We start from the raw sequence: 23,455 nt of genomic DNA, 5'->3' as shown, positions 1-23,455 counted from the left end.
CTTTTTTACTTACTTTTTCCTCTTCTAAATAAGACAAATTGCTTTATATTGCATAACACAATAAAACCCTTACACGTACAGTATCAATGCCCAATAACTGACTATATGAATGGCAAACCTTCTCAAATTTCATGCATAAAGAAAATATGAGTTTTCTATTGAAAAAAGTGAACATAACAGACAAGCAATAAAATATCTCCACATTTAAAACAACATCAACAACCAAAGGAAAACTTGCATTAACACCATGTACATTCTGATTGCATTGTACCCACTGTGTGACAGCAGATTCCTGGCGTCTGCCTTTCAGAATAAAATCACATTTTATCCTTGCAAAGACATGTGACTGTTTGTTCAGGCTCCTATGACAATTTACTGACTTATGAAGAAGTGTTGTCATATTAGTTATGACTCAACCGGGTGTTTGTGTCAATTATATTACAAAAAAAAAAAAAAGGAGGAGAATGTGTTGCCCAAAATGTTCCAACAATCCCAGACTGCATCAGCAAGCAACAGGTAGAGCCTTTTTTCTTTCTGTTTATTTACAATACTTTGCCTTAAGAAAAAAAAACAAAAAACAGAACAACAGTATTTATTCGAGATGCATATAATCAACAAAATACTTACTGGAATTATATGGTAGCATTCATGTATAAGATGATGTTTTCAAAGTAAGATTGAGGACAATAGTGGGAGTACAATGCAGTATAACAGTATTTTGTTAGGACAAAGTGCGAGTCATTATTGTAAAGTAAAAAAAACCCCAAAAAAACCCCAACAACATATATTTATATTTACATACCTTAATTTAATTAAAATGAACATTTTTGTGGTTCTTGCCCAGGATGCCCCATACAGCCGTTAAATTATAGATGATTCTGATGTCAGTTGGAGTAAAAACATGCCAGCTTTCATCATATGTGATAAGAACACAAGGCCACGCTCACATCTGGAGTAGTTCATCTTTAGAAGATCAACACTTCAGGGTTTTGACCCAAATGCTTAAAAACACATATGGCAGTCAGTGTGTGTGTGTGTGTGTGTGTAGTGTGAGCGACATTGTGACGGAGACTGTTGGATAAAGTTATTGATCATCCAAAAACAAGTGCTCACTGAATAAAAAAAAAAAAAAAGGTGCCTTGAACACAGCATGTTTTTTCCTCCAAATTCCCAATTCAAGATTTGATCCAAAGAGAGAAAAAACATCAGTTTGAATACAAGCTGGCCCTCCGCTTTTACAAATTAGAAAGAAATGATTTTCCCAAACGAGTTTGAGGACCAAACGGGGGGCTGCTTGGATTTTGAACATGATGCTTTTTCCCGCTCAGTGGACTGTGCTGGCTTCCTGTAAAACTCACAAACCCATGGTGGCACTGTGGAAAGTTCATTTGCTTTGTTTTGTTCATGTTCTGATTCGTTTGTGTCTTTTTTTTCTTTTTCTCGATTTTCCAAACTACGATAGCACAGAGAAACAAAGAAACTGTCTTTTTTTTGTTTTTTTTTTCTTTACATAATCGCTATGTAGTCTCTTAAATAGCTTATAATGTCTTCAAATCCTCCATCTTGGTCATGGCGAGGGACGGCGGTGGAGACTTCTTGGGGAAGGGGGGTTTGGGGGGGTTAAGTGTGAGCCTGGCCCTCATAGATGCACCGCTAGATCACCTCTCAACAGCTGAATAACTGTTTAATATTATAGTCTTTTATTTTTTTGTTTATTTTTTTTAAGCATTTTTCATCACAGACGTCTGTCCAACAGTCGCTGACACACACACACACACACACACACACACACACACACACACACACACACACACACACACACACACACACACACACACACACACACACACACACACACACACACACACACACTTGGTGCTGTGCGTCTGTTTCTCTTTCATTCTTCTGATCCAGTTTTCAGTTCTGTGAGTTTGGAAGGTGCTAGTCAGTGCTTTTGATTTAGTAATGCATTTCCTTGTTGCATCCTCGAACTGTCGTTTGCCAGTCTTGTCTCCAAGGAAACCGCTCGCTGGACTTTTTTTATGGGCGTGGATGAGGACGCAGGTTTCTTCTCTCCGTCTCTGCTCTGAGCGTGGGAGTCTTTATTTTGTCTTTGTGGAGGGTTAACGTGATGGAGAGCACTGTAGCCGGCCCGGGAAGATGATGATGATGATGATGATGATGATGGAGGGGGGGCGGTCGTGGCGATGGGTTGGGTGAGGGGGAACAGTTTGGGGCGGAGGAGAGGTTGGGCTGCTGGGTTAGTTGTCAGCTGGCATGTCCATGGGCGTCCCCTCCTTGTCGCTGTTGGATTTGGGCCAAAGTTGCTGCTGCAGCTCCTTTACCACTCTCTCCAGGTGCTCCCGGGCCTCCCGCTCCAGCAGGAGGTCGGCTCGGAGCTGCTCGCGGTCGGCCTCGGCGTGCTGCAGCTTCATCTGGAGGTCCTCGATCTGGAAAACACATGACAGGAAACATGTGAACTATTGACCCTGTTATTAACGGTATATAGAACTCTGAACATACTGTCGATGTGATTTGATGACATGTTTCAGTCATAATCACAACTGTGATATTGATAATACTGATGTGACATGTATGGAAACATTACATCTGCTTCATTCAACCCATGAAATGAATGTGAGGCGACACTGTTCATTCATAATAATAATGCAACAGTCTTCACATGTCATTATAAGTCATGAACATGGGAATCCTTCACACAGCATCAATATGACTTGTTTACTTCTGTACATAAAGTTACTATTATTAACTATATGTTTTACTTCTGTTTTTTATTGCTGTTGTACTTATTATTTATTGTCCTAACCCTAACCCTATACTGTAAATGTCTCCATTGTGGGACTAATAAAGGAATATCTTATCTTATCTGTCCCACATGATAGGAACTCTGCATGGTGTTGAATGGAACTTTCTAGAACACAGAATGATCTCCACAATCTAACATGTGAATGTGTCGACTCACATTTTCAGAAATATTATCCAGTCACATAAAAAATGAGCTGATTCTTTGGCTGCTGCATATAGACAGTCAGTTTAAATCCTTCCTACAGCGGTGCAGATATCTGAAGGTTAACAAACAAGATGTGCTCACAGTGTTTCTACACAGTGTTTCTACACAGTGTTTCTACACAGTGTTTCTACAGAGCTCCATTCTTTGCTCCTGCACATTTCCAGTCCATGTGGCCTTCAAAACATCTCATGCTGTTTACGTTTGAATTTCTCTGTACAGTGAAGTTCTAAATTTGACAAATAAATGAGCTCGTTCTCTGAAACTGAGCCACGCTGAAACCAGTTATGAAACTTATTGTCAGTTTCTTCCTTCCTAAAGAATTTGAATGGAAGTGTGTGATGTGAAAATCACTAAACTGTTGCAAAAGCCAAAACCTGCAAGCATGAGGAAATATTTTAGTTCCTCCTGAGACTTTATCAATCTGAATATTTCCAATCTTTCATCAAGTCAATACACCTACTGTTGCTTTGTTTTAACCCTTACACACTGTTCATATTGTGACTCATAATTCGTCTCTACACCAATTCACATCAGTCATTAATACATGTTGGATTCATCTTTAATGAAGAGTGTAAAAAAAGACATTCACAATCATTATATTATGTTCCAGGAGAACATTTTATAAATTATGATGAATACAAAATGTTTAAATGCTGATTTTTGATTATTATTATATTTTAAATAAAGCCAGGTCAAATTTTCATATAAACGTGTGTCAGCTGCACAAAAATAAAAAAGATGCATTTTATTTTTGTATAATTGGGGTCACATTAGGTTATAAGAAATGTGTATATGATGTGTTTTTACAGCTCTCAAATGCTAAAAATGGGTCAAAGTGACCCTGAACAGTATGTAAAGGGTTAAAAAGCTTGTGAACTGTAAACATGTAAAAAAGCATCTTGTTCTTTAAATGACGGCTGCACACACACAGCTGGAGAGCATAACCTCCTCTCTCTCCTCTCTTGTTTTGTCTAATCTGCATTTCCCATGATGCCTGAGGGAAGGCAACGTCTCTTCCTGTTTCCCTTCGGAGGAGGGGGAGGGGAGGGGGGCTTATCATACGTCTGTGCACTTCGGGCTACACCCTTTTATTTTTGACTGGGGAAGAGGAAAAGTGGCTTTTTTTTTCTTGCCTTCTCCTTTGCTGACCTTAGGAGAGCTTGAGACAGTTAAACACTGCAATTACAGCGAGGGTGTTGACATAATGGTCTAGACTCTCAACCAGAGGACCGTTACTGTCTGTCTGCTTCATTTCCACACGTTTCTCTGTCCATTCACCCAACCGTCATTAAAGTTTCAAAAGCCTCGAAAAGGCCCAGAGTTGTGACCTGATGGTTTGAAAAGACGTTGGCGAGGCGTTCGCTGACTCACCTGTGCCGAGTATTTGGCGCGGAGACGTCCCGCCTCGCAGCCTTTATCGCAGACCCTCAGCTGTCTGGCCTGCTCCAGCTCCCGCTTCAGGCGGATCCGCGACTCGTTGGCTTCTTTCATCTTCTTTTCGCTCTCCGCTCGAAGGCGTTCGATTTCCTTTCTCAGGTTACGCTTGGCCTCGGTCGCCTCTCGCAGCTTCTCCTTCTTGGCAACCCGTAAGAACTCCAGCTCCTGGAGAAGAAGAAGAAGAAGAAGAAGAAGAAGGAGGAGGAGGAGGAGGAGGAGGAGGAGGAGGAGGAAGGATTAGTAGAAAGTTCATTTTGGGGGGTTTCTGTTTACACAATTAATCACTTCCTATCAGTTAGGAAATTCAGTGTCCTGTGAGGCTTGTACAGCTGCTGTGAGAGTCAGTGGATGAGGATGTCACATGTTGACACCGAAGAACAGTGATTGGTTCAAAAGTTGGCTGCAGTGTCCATGCCAGTGTTTACATTCAACCAAGTCAGGAGTTAGTGTGTGTGCTGACAGAAGTTAGGTTTCCTTCCTCTGAATCACTAAAAGACTGTGTGTGTGTGTGTGTGTGTGTGTGTGTGTGTGTGTGTGTGTGTGTGTGTGTGTGTGTGTGTGTGTGTGTGTGTGTGTGTGTGGTGGAAACACGCCCATAGCCTTCTCATGGGAACCTAGCAGTTGGGACAAACATGTCTGTCATCAAGCTTTGTTGGTTACTACAAAAAGAGTGAAAAGAAACAATCTGCATCACACCCTTTTTACTGTGCACAGACTTTACATAAGAACTCCTTCAACAGAGAGAGACAGGGTTAAAGTTAGTTCAAGCTAAAGCAGCAGGAGTTAAAGCAGCAGCAGCTTGTTTTGTAGCTCTACATGTAGCTTGTAGTTTATAGTTTGGTTGGGTTAGCTCTGCTTCTGCACAGCTCCTCTCCTCTCTGATAGAAAGTGAAAGTGGAATACTGTGCTGCTGGAATCGCTTTTCTTTGCTCTGGATGCTTTTTGTGTGTGTGTGTGTGTGTGTGTGTGTGTGTGTGTGTGTGTGTGTGTGTGTATGTGTGTGTGTATGTCTCTCGCCCACACAGACTCCTTCGTCGGCATTTTCTTGTTCTCATTCCAAGACCAAAAATAAAAATGGAAGTCTGGCCTTTCCCTTTGCAGCAACATCCGTTCTCATTGTTATCATTTGCCAACTCACACTACAAGCTTAGCGGACAGTGATAATGACTTCTAATCTAATCTCTATTCTCTAATCCACTCCTGTGTTTTCATGCCTAAACTCTCATTTATTTTCTAAGAAAAAGTTTCTGTAGTAGTCTGATTCCAAGAACATCAGGGCAAGATGAAAGATCTGATATGACGAGTCTATTTTCACTCCTATTTATAAGAAGTGAGTCTATATGAAACATTGCTGTGACAGTTTATTCTCCATTTTCTCTAAATCCATCTTTCCTGTTTAAATAAAATCTGCATTATTAATCAGCATTTACTCTGAATGGCAGGAGGAGTGGCCCCCAGCCAATCAGAATAAAGCAGCATCTTTACATGTTATAATGTGTATATAGACAGTATGTAGAGTGTGTGAAGCAGAGTGTGTGAAGCAGAGTGTGTGAAGCAGAGTGTGTGAAGCAGAGTGTGTGAAGCAGAGTGTGTGAAGCAGAGTGTGTGAAGCAGAGTGTATGAAGCAGAGTGTGTGAAGCAGAGTGTGATCATGAATGAAGGAAAGAAGAAGCTGTAGAGATTTCAACAGGATGTTTCAGAACACTGATGCTGAGTTTCATCACTAAGTAAAAGTTGTTAATGTAACGTTAAAGCAGTGGTGGACTCATGATGAAGCTCCTGATCTGACTTTCTGGTGTGACATAGTAACAAGTTCTGGATCGGGCCGTCCGAAATCACCCTACTAACTGATAGAAACAGCTGTGTACCTGCTGGAGGCTGCGTTTGGCCTGCAGAGCGGACCCCAGCTTCTCCTCCTGCTTCACCCTCATCTTCACGATCTCATGCAGGAACTTCTCCTTTGACTCTTTGGAGTCGAGGCCGCTGTCCAGGGCCTGCCTCAGACTCTCCAGCTCAGACTCCAGCCCCAGCTCCGGAGGGGTGACGGGGGTCGTGACGGGGGCGGCTGCAGCGGCGGGAGGGGTGCCCTCTGCCGACGTGACGGTGCAGATCGGCCCCTGGGTTCCAGGCGAGCTCAGGTCTTTGGCTGAGCTGCTGGACGAGGTGAAGGATGGTGACGACAGGGAGGACAGGGAGGAAGTGACTGTGGAGGAGACACAAAGAGACACAAAGAGACGGGACTGATTTTAGTGAACCAGTTTAGAGTTAGTACAGTACACAGATTCTAGTTCTTTACTTACAATCATCGCGGCTCTCCACTTCGATCTCCACCTCAGAGTCTTTGTCGTCCTGAGGTGGGGGTGGCAGTGGCTTGCTGGCAGTGGAGGAAGGAGGACAGGGACCCTCCGGTGCTGGAGGCTGGAGCTCCCCTGTGGCTCTCCTCTTGCGAGGCCTGGCGCTGGCGTTCGCTCCCTCGCCTGGAGGTTCACCTCCGCTTGGGTGGGAGGTGCTGGGGACTGACGGGGACATGGGACCCATCTTTCCCAGGGGCAGCGGTGTGAGGGCCACATTAGGGGCCACAGCGTTCTCCAGGCTCTTGTAGTTGTAGAAACTAGGATGAAAGCAGACATATTAAGCCAGTTTTAAATGGCTGTTTCTCAATAAATGTAAATGAAGGTAAACATGGTTATGAATTCAGCGGTGCATAAACACAGCCAGTACCATATTGTATGGTTCACATATTGAAAACAGTCTATGCTGACATTCAAATAAAATGCCTGCAGCTCTTTCCTCCCACTTTAGGAGAAACTGGGCCAGATCAGCTGTGATATGGCTCAGGCTGAACTGGCAGCACTATGCCAAGTGGGTGCCCACAGTATGAGTGTGTGTCAAATGTGTGTGTGAATGGTGGCGTGTGGGAGGCGGGTGGTACAGTCAGACTTGACCCCTTGTGACACCAGCCCACCCAGACAAGTGAGAGAGCATGCTGGGAGCTCATCACATCTAACTGAACAAGTAGTAAAAAGCTCCTCTCAGGAAAAACAGATATTACATCGTCTCCACTTCATTTTCCTTGAAAGCCAGTGAAGTGCTGTGTGTGTGTGTGAGTGATGTGGTTCTCCTGCTCTGTGCTGCTGGGGCTCACCTGTCTCTCAGCAGGGCCAGAGGATGACTGGAGGGTTCCTTATCAGCAGCAGAGATATGTGGAGACCAAGGTCTGAACGCTGAGGGTCTCTGCCTAGGCTGGATGCAGTTAAGCCCCTGAAAAAAAAAGAGAAATAATGTGAGATGTAAGAAAATGTATTGAAGATGCACATTACCATCTCTGAATCTCTCTCAGTTATGACTGGGTGTGGTTTGAAATCTTTGGATATGGTGATATTGTCATTTTCTTCTTTTTCATTTGAAAAACAAAAACTATAAGAACTACAAAGTCCAAATCCACTCAAAACTGGTTTGAAGTCTTTTATCCTAAGTGCAATTCATATTTTAAATACTTCCAACTGATCAATACACAATACACACACAGGAAATGATATGTACTTATATTTTATACTTTATATATTTGTATGTATTTTAAGATTTTATGGAGTTTATGATTGTATGGATCTTATCGATGCACTGGAAACACAGGTTTACATGTTTATTTCTTCTAATTTATATAAGAATAAAACAGATTTACAACACAGTATCTAAAAGGGAAACTAGAATCAACACAGCATTTCTCTTCCTCTGCCAAAAGTTGTTGGATTCACATATTAAACTTTAATTTGTGGAAGGTTTATTGGACCTAAGATAGCATGACAGTTTGAATGCCTCTGCTGGTGTGAGGGCAGAATTACATGTAACAAGAATATATGACAATAACTGAGAGTTACAGGAAACTTGTGTTTATTTTATTGTTTGTAGATTTGTGAAAAATTATATTAAAGTTTTGATGTAACCTTTGAATTTTTGTTGTAGGGCGAAATTTGGCCTACAGGCCGCTATCTCTCTGTCATAGAAGACATTTTATTAATTAGTCTAACCCATTATGTTTTGTGATGAAATATTAGTTAAGTCACTTTAGTTCAGCAGCATCTTTAAAGCTGTTGAAATGAGATGTTTGATCTTCCTGTACTTGATTGTTGAATTTCAGCATGAAAGTGGTTACTTTTGATTCTGAAGGAAATGACATCACGTCTGATAATCACTGTAGATGATGATGACATACATCAGCTATCACACTGTACAACACCACACAGCTCCCAGCAGCTCCCACTCCCACTAATGCATTGTTTATTTATTGTTTATTGTATATAGTATTTGGAGATTGTTTTTAGTGTATATTTTATTTTATTTTTTAATCATTTTCAAGAATACTGTTGTGTCAATTTTGAATTTCTCCCTAATGGGATTCTGATTATAAATATTCAGTTCTTAGCATCACAATGTGTTTTAGCTTGCAGTCTGTACTTGTGTTGCTTTTCCAGTAGAGCAGTTCATTGATTAAAAAGCTGAGTGGGACATCTGTCATCATAAGTAATGAAAGTGTTGTGTGACTGGAGGAGGGTCAGTGTGAAGATACAGCTCAGACGTTAGTAACCAAACCTCCATGAGACATTTTTTTTTTTTTTTAGGGAATATTAATCTTCACAGGATACATCCATCATTATATTGTGGTTAGATTCTGTTACACTGCTCTAAAACTTCCCTCCATCTCAGTAAGTGAATCCATTGCATCTACAGTTAACACCCCCCCCCCAACACCCCCCCATCACCTCACTCGCTCCCCCAGTCTTCCCACCCGCTTACTAAATCTAAATTTAAGCGATACCCTCATCTGAAAACCTTTGTATAATATTACATGGCATCTCATCTCATGCTCCATGCATCATCATCATCTTCATCATCATCTCCTCTACCAGCTTAGCAACACTGACCTTATTGGAGGCGGACAGCCAGTCGTGCTGCTTCTCTTTGTCAGCCAATGGGGATTGTGATGGGAAGTCTTCATGTTTGGACTTTTTGATTGGGATGGGGTCTGACAGCTGAAAGAAAGACAAGGACATTGGTTTTTGAGTATATATGTGTATATAAAAATATGCAGGTTAACTTCCACGAGTTAAATCTAGTTGATTTTTTAAATTTAGTGTTTCAAACAGGCTTGAATATAAATGTACAAACACATTCAAGTCCATTTTCTCCCACGTGATGTGAACGCACCACAGGTTGCTCACTTGGCAGCTCGAGAGAACTGTAACACTAAAATGTCAGTGAACTGAAAACGCACCCAGCAGTGTCAGACATACCAATCACTGTGTGTGTGTGTGTGTGTGTGTGTGTGTGTGTGTGTGTATAAGAATGCCTGATAGGGGAGTGCCAGCGGAGGTTACTGATAACTGGAAGTGTGAGTGTGTTTAAATTTAGATGTGGTGTTGACTTTGTGTGTATGTGTGTGCGTATGTGTGTGCGTGTGTGTGTGTGTGTGGTGTGTGTGTGTGTATGTGTGTATGTGTGTGTGTTGCTTCAGGGTTACCACACCATCAAAGTCTTCCTACACACACCCACACAGTCCAGACCATGGTAATGTATCACACACTTGTCACACGTAAGATCCAATATAACTAGGTGTGTTTGCTCATGGGCAGCCAAGAGAGGAGGCAAGAGGTGACTGGGGCAGTGTGCAGTGTGTGTGTGTGTGTGTGTGTGTGTGTGTGTGTGTGTGTGTGTGTGTATGTATTTATCTATCTGTCTGTCACACACAGATACACCCATACAGACAGACAAGTGGGGGTTTGTTTCTCTTGCCTCCGTTAGGGCGGCTTTGTGGCTATGACCTCAGCCTCTCCAAGCTGTGGCTGTCACTAACTGCCACACACACACACACACACACACACACACACACACAGAGAGAGAGCGAGAGAGAGAACATGTGCAATGAATTTTGTTGTTTAACAGTGTGTGAATGCAATATTTTAATACTAGAGATGAATTATCCAACCTATTATTATTATTATTATTATTATTATTATTATTATTATTATTATTATCCTAATATCTGGATTCAAGCTACTGACTTTCTCTTGAAGGACTGAAATTCTAACATTTTTTTAGACTTGGACATTATTTAAATGAAGTGCCAGAAATGTGAAATATTGTGAGCTATACAATATTTGTATAGTTGATGATACTAAAGCGCAGTCTTTAAAATAAACTCTCGGTGCTGGTAGTGATTCAAGCGTGTTCAGGCTCAACTTCTCATACATGTTATATGTTTGTGTGTTAGATGTCATGTGTTGGAGGAGAGGTCACAAAGCTCTGTGAGAACAACTACATATCTAGAGGGGATACACTATAGATTCAACCTCTACCTCTCTCTTTCTCTCTCTCTCTCTGGTTCACTTCATGCTCTTGTTTTCTCTCAGTGAGGATCTCCCTCAGGAATCTACAGCGCTCTGCAGTGCAGGAGTGGACAGAACACACACTCACACCTCCCCCTGTGTGGTTTCAACAGGTGGTCATTTGTAATGGGGTTAAGATTCTCTCTCTCTCTCTCTGTCTCTCTCTCTCTCTCTCTCTCTCTCTGGCAGTGTGTCATGCAATGCCACATGTCTGTGTAATCAGAGCTGCTCTCACAGGAAAGTAGCGTGGCTAGACGAACAAATACCGCTAAGGACGTGACAGCTGTGCTCCTCTACACTCCTCTATGTACGACTCCATGACTTTTCAACATGACTCAAAATGCTTGGAAACCTCTAGAAGTTTCACAATAAAAGAGAAAAATAGACAAGAGAGGAAACATCAGGAGCTATATTTCAAGTAATCTCATCTGAGGAGGTGTTAGTGTATAATGTGGCTACAATGAAAGTACAATACAGGATAAGAGAGCCTGATGAATGATTGTAGATTGTTTTTTTTTAGCTGGTGGAAAGAGACTGACTGACTACAACAGCTCAGAAGAGTCCCGCCCGCCTGTCTGTGGTTGGTTGGTAGGTTTGTGGGTTATTGAGAGATGAAGAGATATGTCCTACATATCAGGGGCAGTAAAGCAGGGCTACAGGCTAGAGGTTAGTGCCTGCAGTTCAGTCCAGAGAGCGAGGCTGATTACACACACACACACACACACACACACTGTGCTGCCTCTGGGCAAAGTCTCAGTGCCACGTGCCAGCCCTCGTCTCGTGGATTACCGGTTGCCAACACCGCGGCTCTCCATCAGGGGCGAGATCCGGCCCTGGTAATCTTGGACAAGGGGAAAGTGTTGGGAAAGGAGAGGGGGGCAACAATTGGCCAAGATCGCAGGACTCAGCGTTGGTGGTGGTGGGGGGTTTTGGGGAGGGGTTGGATCTGTAAATCTAGATTACTGAACAGCAGGTCTGCTAGACATCAGGCAAACAGACAGCCATGGTGGGAATTTCTATTTTAGAAAAAGAGGGTTCTTGATGATGTGGATCTGCTGCTGCTGCTGCTGCTGCTGCTCACTGTTCACAAAGCAAGGTGTGGTGTAAACTCACTTTACAAATTAACCTATTAGAGTGTGTGACACCTCCTCTGTGGGCCCCTTGGAGTAAATATTAACAAACGGGGGTCCATGGTTGAGGGTGTGTGACAGGAAAATGGGAGAATTCCTCCTTCAGTAGACACACACACACACACACACACACACACACACACACACACACACACACACACACACACTCACACACTGACCGACTAGCAAGCGAGACACTTTTATTGGAAAGTTGAGAGCGCTCCCCTGATAAGCTTCTGACTCACAGCCCTGCCAATGACAGGCCAGGGCTGACTTCAAAGACATAAAAATAGGTGTGTGACAGTGTGTGTGTGTGTGTGTGTGTGTGTGTGTGTGTGTGTGTGTGCATACGTCCATGCACTTTGCAACCCCCCTCCCTCTCCCCCTCCTCCCGTCTTTATGATTTGGTGTGGATTGCACAGCGTAGACAGGATGTCACACCTCTAAGATAAGGCTTTCCGATTAGCTGAGGTGTGTGTTAGACATGCCCAGACTGTGCTGTCTGTGTACTCCAACACTTCACACTGTGAACACGACACTTCGTAATATCTCTGCACTAGTAACACTGGTGTCTGGGTGGTGGTAGTGGTAGTGGTGGGAGGAGGCTGGGGGGGGGGGGGGGGGTGACATTGACCTTTCATCAAAAGTCAGACATCGTTATATTATCATTCATGCTTCCAGCAAAGAGCCGCAGTGCTCTGTAGGCCAGTTTGAGCCCAATTATGTTGGAATGATCTTAACCATAAGCCATGGCACACATACCATCAGTATTGGACCTTTGAAGTGAGTACCTGTCAAATGCTAATTCACAGCTCCTTACTTCACACATGGCAGCTAGGAATCCCCTGCTTGGGAAACTCACAAAGCCTCAAGTCATGGAGCAGCATATGTGGAAATGGTGAGAGTGGCAGGCTTGTCTCAGCTGCCATAGGGGGGCCCCATGCAGGGGGCTTGTGTGTGAGCACGTGTCCAGGAGGGGTGTATGTGGGTGTGGGTGTATGCCTGTTAGTATGGCTGTGTGTGTGAGAGAGAGAGAGAGAGAGAGAGAGAGAGAGAGAGAGAGAGAGAGAGAGAGAGAGAGAGAGAGAGAGAGAGAGAGAGAGAGAGATGATGGTTGGGGTGATAACAGTCTTCTCGGTTGAAGACTCTCTGTCTTTTGAAACCCTCACAGTTTCAGAGCACTTCCTCTGTTTGCACGTCTCTGCTGTGAGACGCAGTGAGACGACGCAGCATGAAGAGCTTTTTTTAAACAACGTACAAAGATCTCTTCAGTCTTCTTCCTTGGTGAAACCAGTTTTGTTTGCAGCAGCAGCTCTTTTGCAGCTCTCGCTTTTTAAAAAAATGTGTGTTAAGCCTCCACTAACAGGCCTTTATGATGGAAAAAAGCTCATGATTAGAACCTCCAAGTCTTTCATGCTACAAGCTTCAAATAAATGAGACCACAAACCCTCAATTCTAGAGATATTTCCATGAGGAACCCTGTCTGAAGAGGAATCTGTGGGTGGATGTAGTCTAAAGAAAACTTACATAACTGCTAGAAAGACAACAAGGGAAGTGAAACTTCTGCTTAAGATTGACTTTCACTGTGTTGACCTTTAGTCAGTTAAATAATATGTTTCTTCACTATGCTGTGGACATTCTGAAGCGCTCTCTAGACCCCTAGTGGTCCCACTTCGGGGAAGCACTGCTATAAAAGAAAAAAAAAACCCCTAAAGGAATGCATGAAATGTTCCAAATCAGCAGAGCTTTTTGGGAGGCACACTGGGTTCTTTATTCTGTTGCACCTATTTGAACAAATCACAAGTGTTATTTCAGACAGCTAGTAAAGTGAGGAACCAAAGGTCACACTGGGCTACAAATGACTCAGTAAGGAGCGAGTTCATGCTGAGGTTCTACACTAGGAGTCGGTGGAAGTAGAAAATGACACATTAAAGAATACAAAAATAGAAGGAAAAAAACAAACAGAAAACAAGAGTGCATGTGGATGAGATTACGAGGCAGGTTTATGTCAAACACATCCAATCCAATGGAGGCAGCTGCCTTGTAAACAGTCAGGAAAGCAACAAATATGGAGGAAAGGTTATTGATGTTGGACTCTGCTGGAACAAAGTCAAAAGAGTACGTGAGACGTCCCTGCTTTTATTCTGAAAACTTGAGTCTCAGGGAATAAACTCTAAAGCTGAGGTGAAACTGGTTTTGGGGAAAGTTTGAAGGTGAGTGCCATGCAGGAAAAAAATCCCAAAAGAACCCAGCAGTGTTGCTTAAGAAAGAGGCCTCTAAATTCCACCAGCTTTAAAACAGAGCCGCTCTCGTGACAGACGGGCTTTTATGAAGTAACGCAGAATCTCTTTCTTGACATAATCTGTCATTTTCAAGCAACACCCCCCCCCCCCCCCACCCCTGTTTCATTTTCTGCCACTCCCCAACCCCAGCAACTGCTATTCGTCTATCTGTCTGAGTGTGTTTCCTGTGTCATAGATTACAGGATGTCCTCTACAAACAAGCTAGATTCCAGTCAAGAGAAAGAGAGCAAGAAGAAGTTGCACAGAAACTTCAAGAAGAAAAAGAACGTCTGCAGAGTGAATAGTGTCAACTTACAGAACTAGTTATCCATTCCACTAGATGCCACTAAATTCTACACACTAGTCCTTTAAAATCTGTTAGTTAAAGTGGTTTAGAACGGTGTGAAAAAACAACAGTGCACTGATATGTGATCCCATGTTTATTTGTTATATGACTGTGTAAATCTTGGTTATTCTTATAAAAGCCACTGACCACTGTCTGCTCATTCAGTCAGAAATCATTCTTGCTTTGACCACATGATGTGACTCAGTGTCAAGACCGCATTACTATCAGAGACAAACGGTCTGTAGTGGTATGATGCTAAACAGGTTGCTAAACCCAAACCCCCCCCCCCCCCCCCCCCAAGTCTAGGGCTGAGATGAAAGGGCCAACAACCTGTTTTCTTTGCTCTTTCTTCACTCAGAAGGGTGAACGGAGCCGCACCCTGCCTTTGACCTGACTTTGGCCTCCCTCCCTGTCTTGCTGAGGGGCCTGCGGTGGTGGAAAAGGGAGGGGCCCCTTCCTGCAGACAAAGCGAGAGCTTAGCTCACCTCGTGCCGCATAGGCCGCATATGCTGAGAAACTAACAGGTGTCAGACAACATGTTTATGCAGAAAGAAAGAAAGAGAAAAAAAAGCTGACCTGGGACACTGGAGGCTGAATTCATTAGAGCAAACAAACACGCTGTGTGTAGCACTGCGGTTTCTCCCTGAGGGCTGAGCAGTTTTTATGTCTGCTTCAAGCTGAATTGTTATGAGCAGAGAAGGTGAACTGTTTTATTTTGACTGGAGAGCTGAATTTCACCACCTGTCTGCACTCATTTCTAAGTAAGAATGCCACTTACTGCTCTGTGTATGTGTGTGCGTGTGCGTGTGAGTGTGCGTGTGTGTGTATGCAGTTCTGCAACCAGACAAACATAAAGGATAAAAATACAGCACCAAGGCTGCTCACTCGAGTGAGATTCCTCGACTAAGTGTTTGTGGGTTACACACACACACACACACACACACACACACACACACACACACACACACACACACACACACACACACACACACGCAGAGCTCCAATTTTGGCAACTAGTTCATCCCACCATCGTCTCCTTGGCTGAGGAGTCACAGAGAACAATAGAATCTCTGTCTTCCATGAAGTAAATAGCAAAAACACTTTACATAGTTACAGTGAAGCGATTGCGGCTCTGCACTGCAAAGGATCAAATTAATCTCATTATTCAGGACTCTGCTTCTTAGTCTTGCTGAGGTGCAGTTCCGACTTCAAGATGAACTGGTTTGCTGACTAGACTTGAAATGACCTCATCTAATATTCACTTTGATATAACGAGGAGTAATTTCTCCTGTGCTCAGCACATAAGTAAGTCTGTTTATTCACTCCAAGTTTAGAATTATAAAGAGCGAGTATTAACTTGTTGAGCTTGTTAGAGAACAGACTTTGCACTCAAAGGTGAAGACACCTGCCAGGCACAAACACAGCACTGTGTGCATGCATGTGTGCATGTGTGTAGAGAAATGACAGATGTTCAGGCTATCAGGTAGCTGTATAAAGAGAGGAGGCCCCAGCAGTACCTGCCTGTACCACCTCTCCTCACATAACCCATCATTTATCCCATTAGCAGGGAAGCTTCTCCTACATTCTCTGCTACTAGAAAGAAAAACAAGAAGACACTTTGTTTCCACAGTCATGGCCAAAAACAACTCATACTGATACTCGTCTAACTCTGCTGTCACTTCTGAGTCTTCTCCTTGAGGGACACTACAATGCTTAGAAATCTTACATTTAAATTCCTTCTTATTTCAACATTTACATTTGAGATTTTTTTTGTTCTCAGACAATGTTTTAAGGCAGTGGTTCTGCTGGGGGTTTTTTTCTTACAGAGGTCTCCACTTCCAGGAAGAGTCCAGAGAGGCTAGTAGACAAAACATAAGAGAAACCTCCCTGAGCTGCTGTCATTAGCCTGGCTAAAGGTTAAACGCTTGCAGCAACTGATAAAGACACAACTGCCAGATAACCAAACTTAAATATGTGATGAAATGTAGCTGACGTGTCGAAAGGTCCTTTGTTATTTTTTTTTACTGTTTCTCCAACTGAATATGTTAGAATTTCAGCACTCTTAAAAATACTACTACTAAAAGATGATAGCTTAGCTGTCACCAACTCCTCAGAAGAGTGCTATGCTAGTATTAGAGCACTCTTGAGAATAAGAATACTAAAAGATGCTAGCTTAGCTCCCAACAGCTCCTCAGTGGGGTGCTATGCTAGCATTTGAGCACTCTTAAGAATAAGAATACTAAAAGATGCTAGCTTAGCACCTACTAACTCCCCAGTAGGGTGCTATGCTAGGCTATGTTACATGAAGCTAAGCTATGCTCTGCTACACAGCACTAAGCTGGGCTACTGGTATCATAACTGAGAGGACGAGAGGCTAAATGAGTCCCCTGGTCCCAAAAGGAAAGGAGGGCCAACATTCCCAGCCGCAGCAGTAAAACAGAGGAGGGGAGGACAGTGAAGGGAAGAAGGGAAGAAAAAAAGGCAACAGGGGTAAAAAAAAAAAAAAAAAAAGGAGAACAAAACGAGAGAAGCATAAACAGTTTGTGGCAAGGGACCAAGTATGAACAGAGAGCCACAGCTGGACACATAAACAGAAGATTTCACAGATAAAATTCTGCTTATCCAGAAGGGAATTAAGAAAAGCCGCCTTGTTTTCAGCTGGACCACCACAAGTCTGTCTGATGGGTCTTAAATATACATTTAGCCGCAACTGAATCTTTACACCCTGTGGAGAACTGTTTAAAAGTTCGAACTGAAGTCAGAACATGGAATCACTGAAATGATTATTTCACATGACACCAGTGATATGGATGGAAAAACAGAGAGAGGGAGAATAATGAGAGGGAAGGCAACGAATGACTCCTCTTGTACCGCAGGCCTTCCCACTGCTGCCTGGAGGCCATGCAAAACAGCTTTAAATGCATACATACACACACACACACACACACACACACACACACACACACACACACACACACACACACACACACACACACACACACACACACACACACACACACACACACACACACACACACACACACACACACACACACAAATGGTGCACAAACAGAGAGAAGGAAAGGGAAGAGATTGGGAGGTTTGGGAAGGGAGCAGGGTCTCCATTTCCTCTCGCCAAATTTGCTTTGGCAACTCTTTCCGTGGGAATGGTGAGAGACCGGCTCTCCTCAGCCGGAGAGAGAGCCAGGGATCGGCCCACCGAGGAGAAGGAGAGCGCACAAAAACGTAAGATGGAAATGGGGGGGGGGGGGGGGGGGGGGGGGGGGGGCGACGGGGGGTAAGTAAATACAGCTGGACTTTTCCATCCCTTTCTCCCTGGTGCCAAGGCAAATCATGAGCCTGTCCGCTCTTTGACTTTTTGCTGTTTATGGAGAGATCGAATACTAATGTTAACATGCTACATAGATATGCACAATGTAGTTTCATTACGTGTGAAATGAGTATTTAATATAAATTCTATAATGAAATATTACTTATAGCACTCTTAATTATTATTTGAAATTAAAATCTAATTGGGGAATTGTTTTTTATTACATTATTGTTATTATATTCAAGGTGGATAACACTGATTGGCAGACATTAGATAAAGCTTTTAGACCGGACCGGTTTTCAAATGGACAAATGAAGCCAAGAAAAGAATTTAACATCTCTTTTATGGTCTGAGACAACAAATGTTTTCGAGTCGACTAAAAGCATGATAATTTAATTTGAGCGTTTTTTAAAGTTGTCTAATCCCTGCTCACACACTAATGGACATTTCCATTGATCTGGGTGTGTGAGTATATGTGCACGCGCTACAGACTGTGGGTCCAATCTCATATAAAAGATGTCTGAATGCTTATGTGCTTATAATATTAGATTACAACCTAAACCTCTGTAATAATTGGTGCTGATGAACATGCAGTATTTCTCTTTTCTGGTAAGTGTAGTTTGGTTTATATGCTTTCTTGCAGTTTACAGTATAAAATATTTGTATAATTCGGGGGCCTGTGATTGACAAGAAGCTGTGATGAGCCAGAATTGTGTTTGGCATCAGAGCTGTGGAATGACAGAGGAGAGGAGAAAAATTCCTGCTTTTACAGCCCTCGTAAATGTTGCTTTCTGGTTGGAAGACGGTTGTAAGGGAGGCGCGAGCGAGGAGGAATCTGCTGATGGCTCTTTTCCTTGCATCGGTGCAAAAAAACTGCCCTGTTTTAAAGCAGGCCAGATGTGAATTATGGGTAACGAGGGGCGGAGCACGCCTGTGTGTGTGTATGTGTGTGTATGTGTGTGTGTGTGTGTGTGTCCAGGATTGGGGAATGCGGGGCACAGGGCATATTTCTGCTTGGCGTGTAACGTGCCCTAAGGTTGAGGTTGCTTGTGAAAGGGTTAAGTAGCATGGCTGAGCAAACACATAAATACCACTAGGGGTTGTGTGTATGTGTGTGTGTGTGTATGTGTGTGGGCATGGACGCTGCTGCCAGTTGGCGTGGATGGAGAGGGCAGACACACACACACACACACACACACACACACACACACACACACACAGTTGATACAACAGTTTGATTTCCAAGTACTACTTACGGGGCACTGGAACACCAGCAGGCATTTTGGGTACCCCTGTCCAGACTGCAGCACATGCCTTAACATGTGACCACTTAGCCAAGATCACTGTGCAAACATACACACACACCCACACCCACACACTTATATTATCGTATGTGTTTGCACAGTTTGAAATCACACTAACTTACACACAAATGCAAACACGCCAACTCCTCCCACACATCAAAGCAGCTCACAGCAGCAGAGTGAGGCTGCAGAGACAGAGCCTCATCCCATAATGATAAATCACATGACAACAGCTAAAAACTAACTCTCAGCTCTTGTTAACTGCTCTAAGATGAACACCCCAAACAAAACAGATGAGCCGGCGCCCCAAAGACAAACTCCATCCTGAACACACGCACTCTCTGACTAATCTGACAGGAGCAGGACAGGTTCACATTCTCAGGAATTATATCAGGTTACAATTTGAAATGAGTGACTTCCTCATGTCCACAACTCTCAGCTGCTCACTCTTACTGCTCTTAGTAGGATGAAAGGTCTTGGGCAGACTTTTCTAAAAATGGGGACAGACCCTCTGGCTAATAATGGTTTTGCCATTCTGTGAGTGCATCGTGTGTCCTCGCGCTGGCAGTTTGCCGTGCAAGGATCCTCCTGTCAGAGAGGAGGATGAGGGGGGGATTTAAGCGAGGGTGTGTGTGTGTGGGGGGGGGGGGGGGCTCGCAGTGAAATCCCCTCTCATCTTACAGGCATCATTACGCCTGCTAAAGCCTCATCCCTCGAGCCCCTTCCAGTACCAGGGACCGGGGACAGACCACCAATTACAGTCTTAACCTCTCTCTTGCCCTCTCTGTCTCTATCACACTGACACCTATAGCTGGAGGGGGAGTAGGGGGTGGCGGGGTGGGGGGTAAAAGATGCCGGCTCATGGGAGAAATTGAAAGCTGCCACTATTACAGGCATTATCCACTGACTGGAGGAAGAGAAACAGCTTTCCACTATGTACAGCCATCTGTGCCTCTCCACCGCTTTCACCACACGACTACAATGCATCATAAATAATGAAATAATTTCCGTTATGAAAGCTTAAATTTTTATGACGCAGCTGTGCTGAGTGACGCATGAATAAAGAAATGCTTGTATTGTCATGGATAGCGTGATGAACGTGAGCAGTTTGATCAAATAGAAAGGGAAACTGTTACTTTTGTTCTCATTATCATGTGTTATATTTTATCTTGTAGCAGCTGATTAATGATACATCATAGCTGACTTTTGTTGACTTGGTCAGTTTGATTATCTTGACTTGAGAGCAGCTCTTTTATGGATTCAGTTCTGACTCATCTTGAAACTTGCTCAGATTTCTCTTTTTCGTCATAAGTGGTGTTGACTGATATTATCACGCATAAAGTCATATTGAGACCATTTCTACAGGATGAATTATTAAACAGGATTTAGTAGCAATTGCAAACACCAATTGCTCTGAAGACATTTTATCCAGAACATTGTTATCGATCAGGTTGGTCAAATAAGCTTTCTGTAATACCTCTCCTTAAAACACATAATGCTGTCCAACTAAGCCCTTAAGGATCTGTAATTAATACTAGGACCAGACTAATACTGGACTTTTGAGGACAATGCCAATAGCAATATTAAGGAGAAAAAAAAATACGATATCAATATGTCAGACGATAATTTTATATATAAAGAATATCTACATAAAAATACACTTTTTGTATTGATCCCTTAAATGTAGTTGACAATGATATCTAATGAAGGTATGACATTTTACAGTTTGACAGTAAACTTTATTGTATAAATGGGATTTTAATAATTATAAGTAACTAAACTAAATAACATAATGTTCATATATATTTGCCTTGAATTAAGAAAAAGGATCAAATATACATTAAATGCTTGTTAACTTAAAAAGTATATTGGTGCATATCAGACAACAATAGGCTGATAACGGACAATAATATCAGCTGACCAATATATCGGCCACGCTTTTATTAATACTGTAATACTGTGTATATAGAAGATGACAGCAGTTTGTAGAATATTAAGCAGGAGTGTTGTAAATCTAATTCAATCAATCTAATCAGTCTGAAGGGGTTGAGAAGCAGTCTGGACTTATAGAAGCTGATTTTCAGTTCAGTTCATTTTTCCAGTAAACAGCTCTGGTAATAAATGAGGATGATAACTCACAGACGGAGCGCTGCGCTGTGACTCAGTGGCTGTAAATGAATCGCTGATAACACAAACAAGCCTCCAGCACTCGAGGCGGTGGAGGTAATATGTTTTTTTCGAAGGATAATGGAAGGTGTGAATGTAACAATGAGCGACTGTGTTAGAGTCCTTTTATACTCACCTCCAACTCCTGAGCGAGGGAGGTCACTGGCTCACAGTGAATGAATAAAATGTATGTGTGATTATCCAGTTCAGTCCTTGTGCGTCTGTGTTTACAGTTAATGTTGAGTGTAAACACGGGGGGGTGGAGTATTTGTAGTAGTGGAGATATAGTTGAAACTCTCCATCTAAACCTCTGCAGAGAGCTGGGACTGGCTTCCATAAGAAAAGTTATCATATTTCTGATGCTGTCGTGTTAAGTACCAGAGCGTCGTGTGTGTGATTTGGGATGAGATGCGTGGGATTGAACTTTGGGGACAGGATGTGGTGGGATTGGAACTGTTTAAGGGACTGACACTAGAGGAGGTCAGCGATGATGGTTAAGTCCTCCGGCCGCTGTCTCAATCCTCTCGATTAAACCAATCCCCCCACCCGCCCCTCCTTCTCCTGACAGACATGACACTGATGCAAATGAGTGAAAAAAAAAAAAACTGTTCGTGGGAAACGGCTGGGTATGACTCTGCGAGGTTGATTGTTTCCAGGGTTAGATGAGTTTATTTTTGATATTCAAACTTGGAAAACATGACCCCTCAGTAGATATTCCCTTTTTTATATATATTTACACTTAAATCTTGTAGCAAAAACTGAACTTGTAATTATTCTTGTACACAATGTTATGATTATTTATTCATTATATTTTTACTACTATTGTTTTTTTTAATGCTTTTGCAGTTATTAATTATTGTTATTTTATTTTATTTTTTTAAATGATGCTCTTCTATTTTTGCTATCCACTTTACTGCTGCAATACCATTGTGGGACTAATAAAGGAATATATTGTGTGCACATGTATGTAGCTACCAAAGCTCAAGCGCATGTATCCCAATTGTGTTGTAAGGTCTAAATCCATTAAATTAATACAATTGTTGAAGGAAATCCTGCTCAGAATATCATTCCTAAACCACTTGTAGCCAGCTTCTATCAGCACTGATAACATCAGTCATAGATGAGTGTGAGCAAAGCTTACAAGCTCCACTTTAGCCTGTTATTTAAAACTCCCAACTGCTCGTCCAATGACTCCCCCCCCCCCCCTTCGCTGTACACAAAACAACGAGTCTTTCAGAGGCTTGCTCTCACATGGCCAGGGGGCTACACTCCTTTTCCTTCCTGTCTGTGGGGTAGGATTAGGTCAGGCTGTCAGCTGCTTCAGACACCATGACTAGCCACCACTGCTCTCCTGACCGGGGCCCTCGTCTGACTCGTTCGGGCCCTCGCGCCGCCGGAGCACACTGGCTTCTCACAAGCAGACAGCGGCTCCCTATATGCTGCATAAAAAGGCCGGTTGTATCTATTGATGGCCTTGTTTGTTGTATTTGGGCATTAAGTGGGTCAAGCACTGCTGCACTAATGCATTTGCAGACATGGCGGGTCAATATGAGAACCATGCTGAGCCCATCATCTAACATGGAGAATACGAGCTCTTACACATACTGTGGTCTTCAAGTGTTATTATGTGGAGATACAGGGGGAAAACAAGAGGGAAGGGGGAGTGTGTGTGTGTGTGTGTGGGGGGGGGGGGGGTAATAACTGTGCTGTGTTAAATATGGCATACAGCCTAGATGATAGCTATATATGTGAAGCTGTACAGGCAGAGGAAATGTCTGGCAGGAACATTAGAGGCTAAAACTATTGTGTTTGGTAGATATATAATCCTCACTATTGCATTCATATATTTCATGGCTTTTAGAAGACTGTTCCTAACAACATCAAAGAGCTTCAGTGACTTGAGGGGAAACTCCAGCAATGTCAAACTGTACTTTCATAAAGTTGAGGGAGACAAATTTAAACAAAATACATTTCAAAATGTAGCAGAAGCCGATACATTTGAATTTCTTTCTTCTTTTTTTTTTAAAGTTAATATGGGTCACGCC

At 42.8% G+C, this 23,455-nt stretch overlaps 1 protein-coding gene across 1 annotated transcript in view; it reads right to left on the bottom strand.

The window, feature by feature from the left end:
* Positions 1–1,015: 1,015 nt before the first annotated feature.
* skia (v-ski avian sarcoma viral oncogene homolog a) overlaps positions 1,016–23,455 on the bottom strand; it is a 77,975-nt gene continuing 55,535 nt past the window's right edge. The window contains exons 2-7 of the mRNA XM_053318129.1: positions 9,391–9,498; positions 7,614–7,729; positions 6,769–7,079; positions 6,337–6,671; positions 4,403–4,633; positions 1,016–2,450 (exon numbers count right to left, since the gene is read on the bottom strand). Coding sequence (XP_053174104.1) covers positions 2,262–2,450; positions 4,403–4,633; positions 6,337–6,671; positions 6,769–7,079; positions 7,614–7,729; positions 9,391–9,498 — 1,290 coding nt within the window. The 3' untranslated portion in view covers positions 1,016–2,261. The remainder of the gene's footprint in view (positions 2,451–4,402; positions 4,634–6,336; positions 6,672–6,768; positions 7,080–7,613; positions 7,730–9,390; positions 9,499–23,455) is intronic.

This window comes from Scomber japonicus, chromosome 4, assembly GCF_027409825.1.
Source record: "Scomber japonicus isolate fScoJap1 chromosome 4, fScoJap1.pri, whole genome shotgun sequence".
Classification (NCBI taxonomy): domain Eukaryota; kingdom Metazoa; phylum Chordata; class Actinopteri; order Scombriformes; family Scombridae; genus Scomber; species Scomber japonicus.
This window is presented reverse-complemented; position numbering and strand designations above follow the sequence as displayed.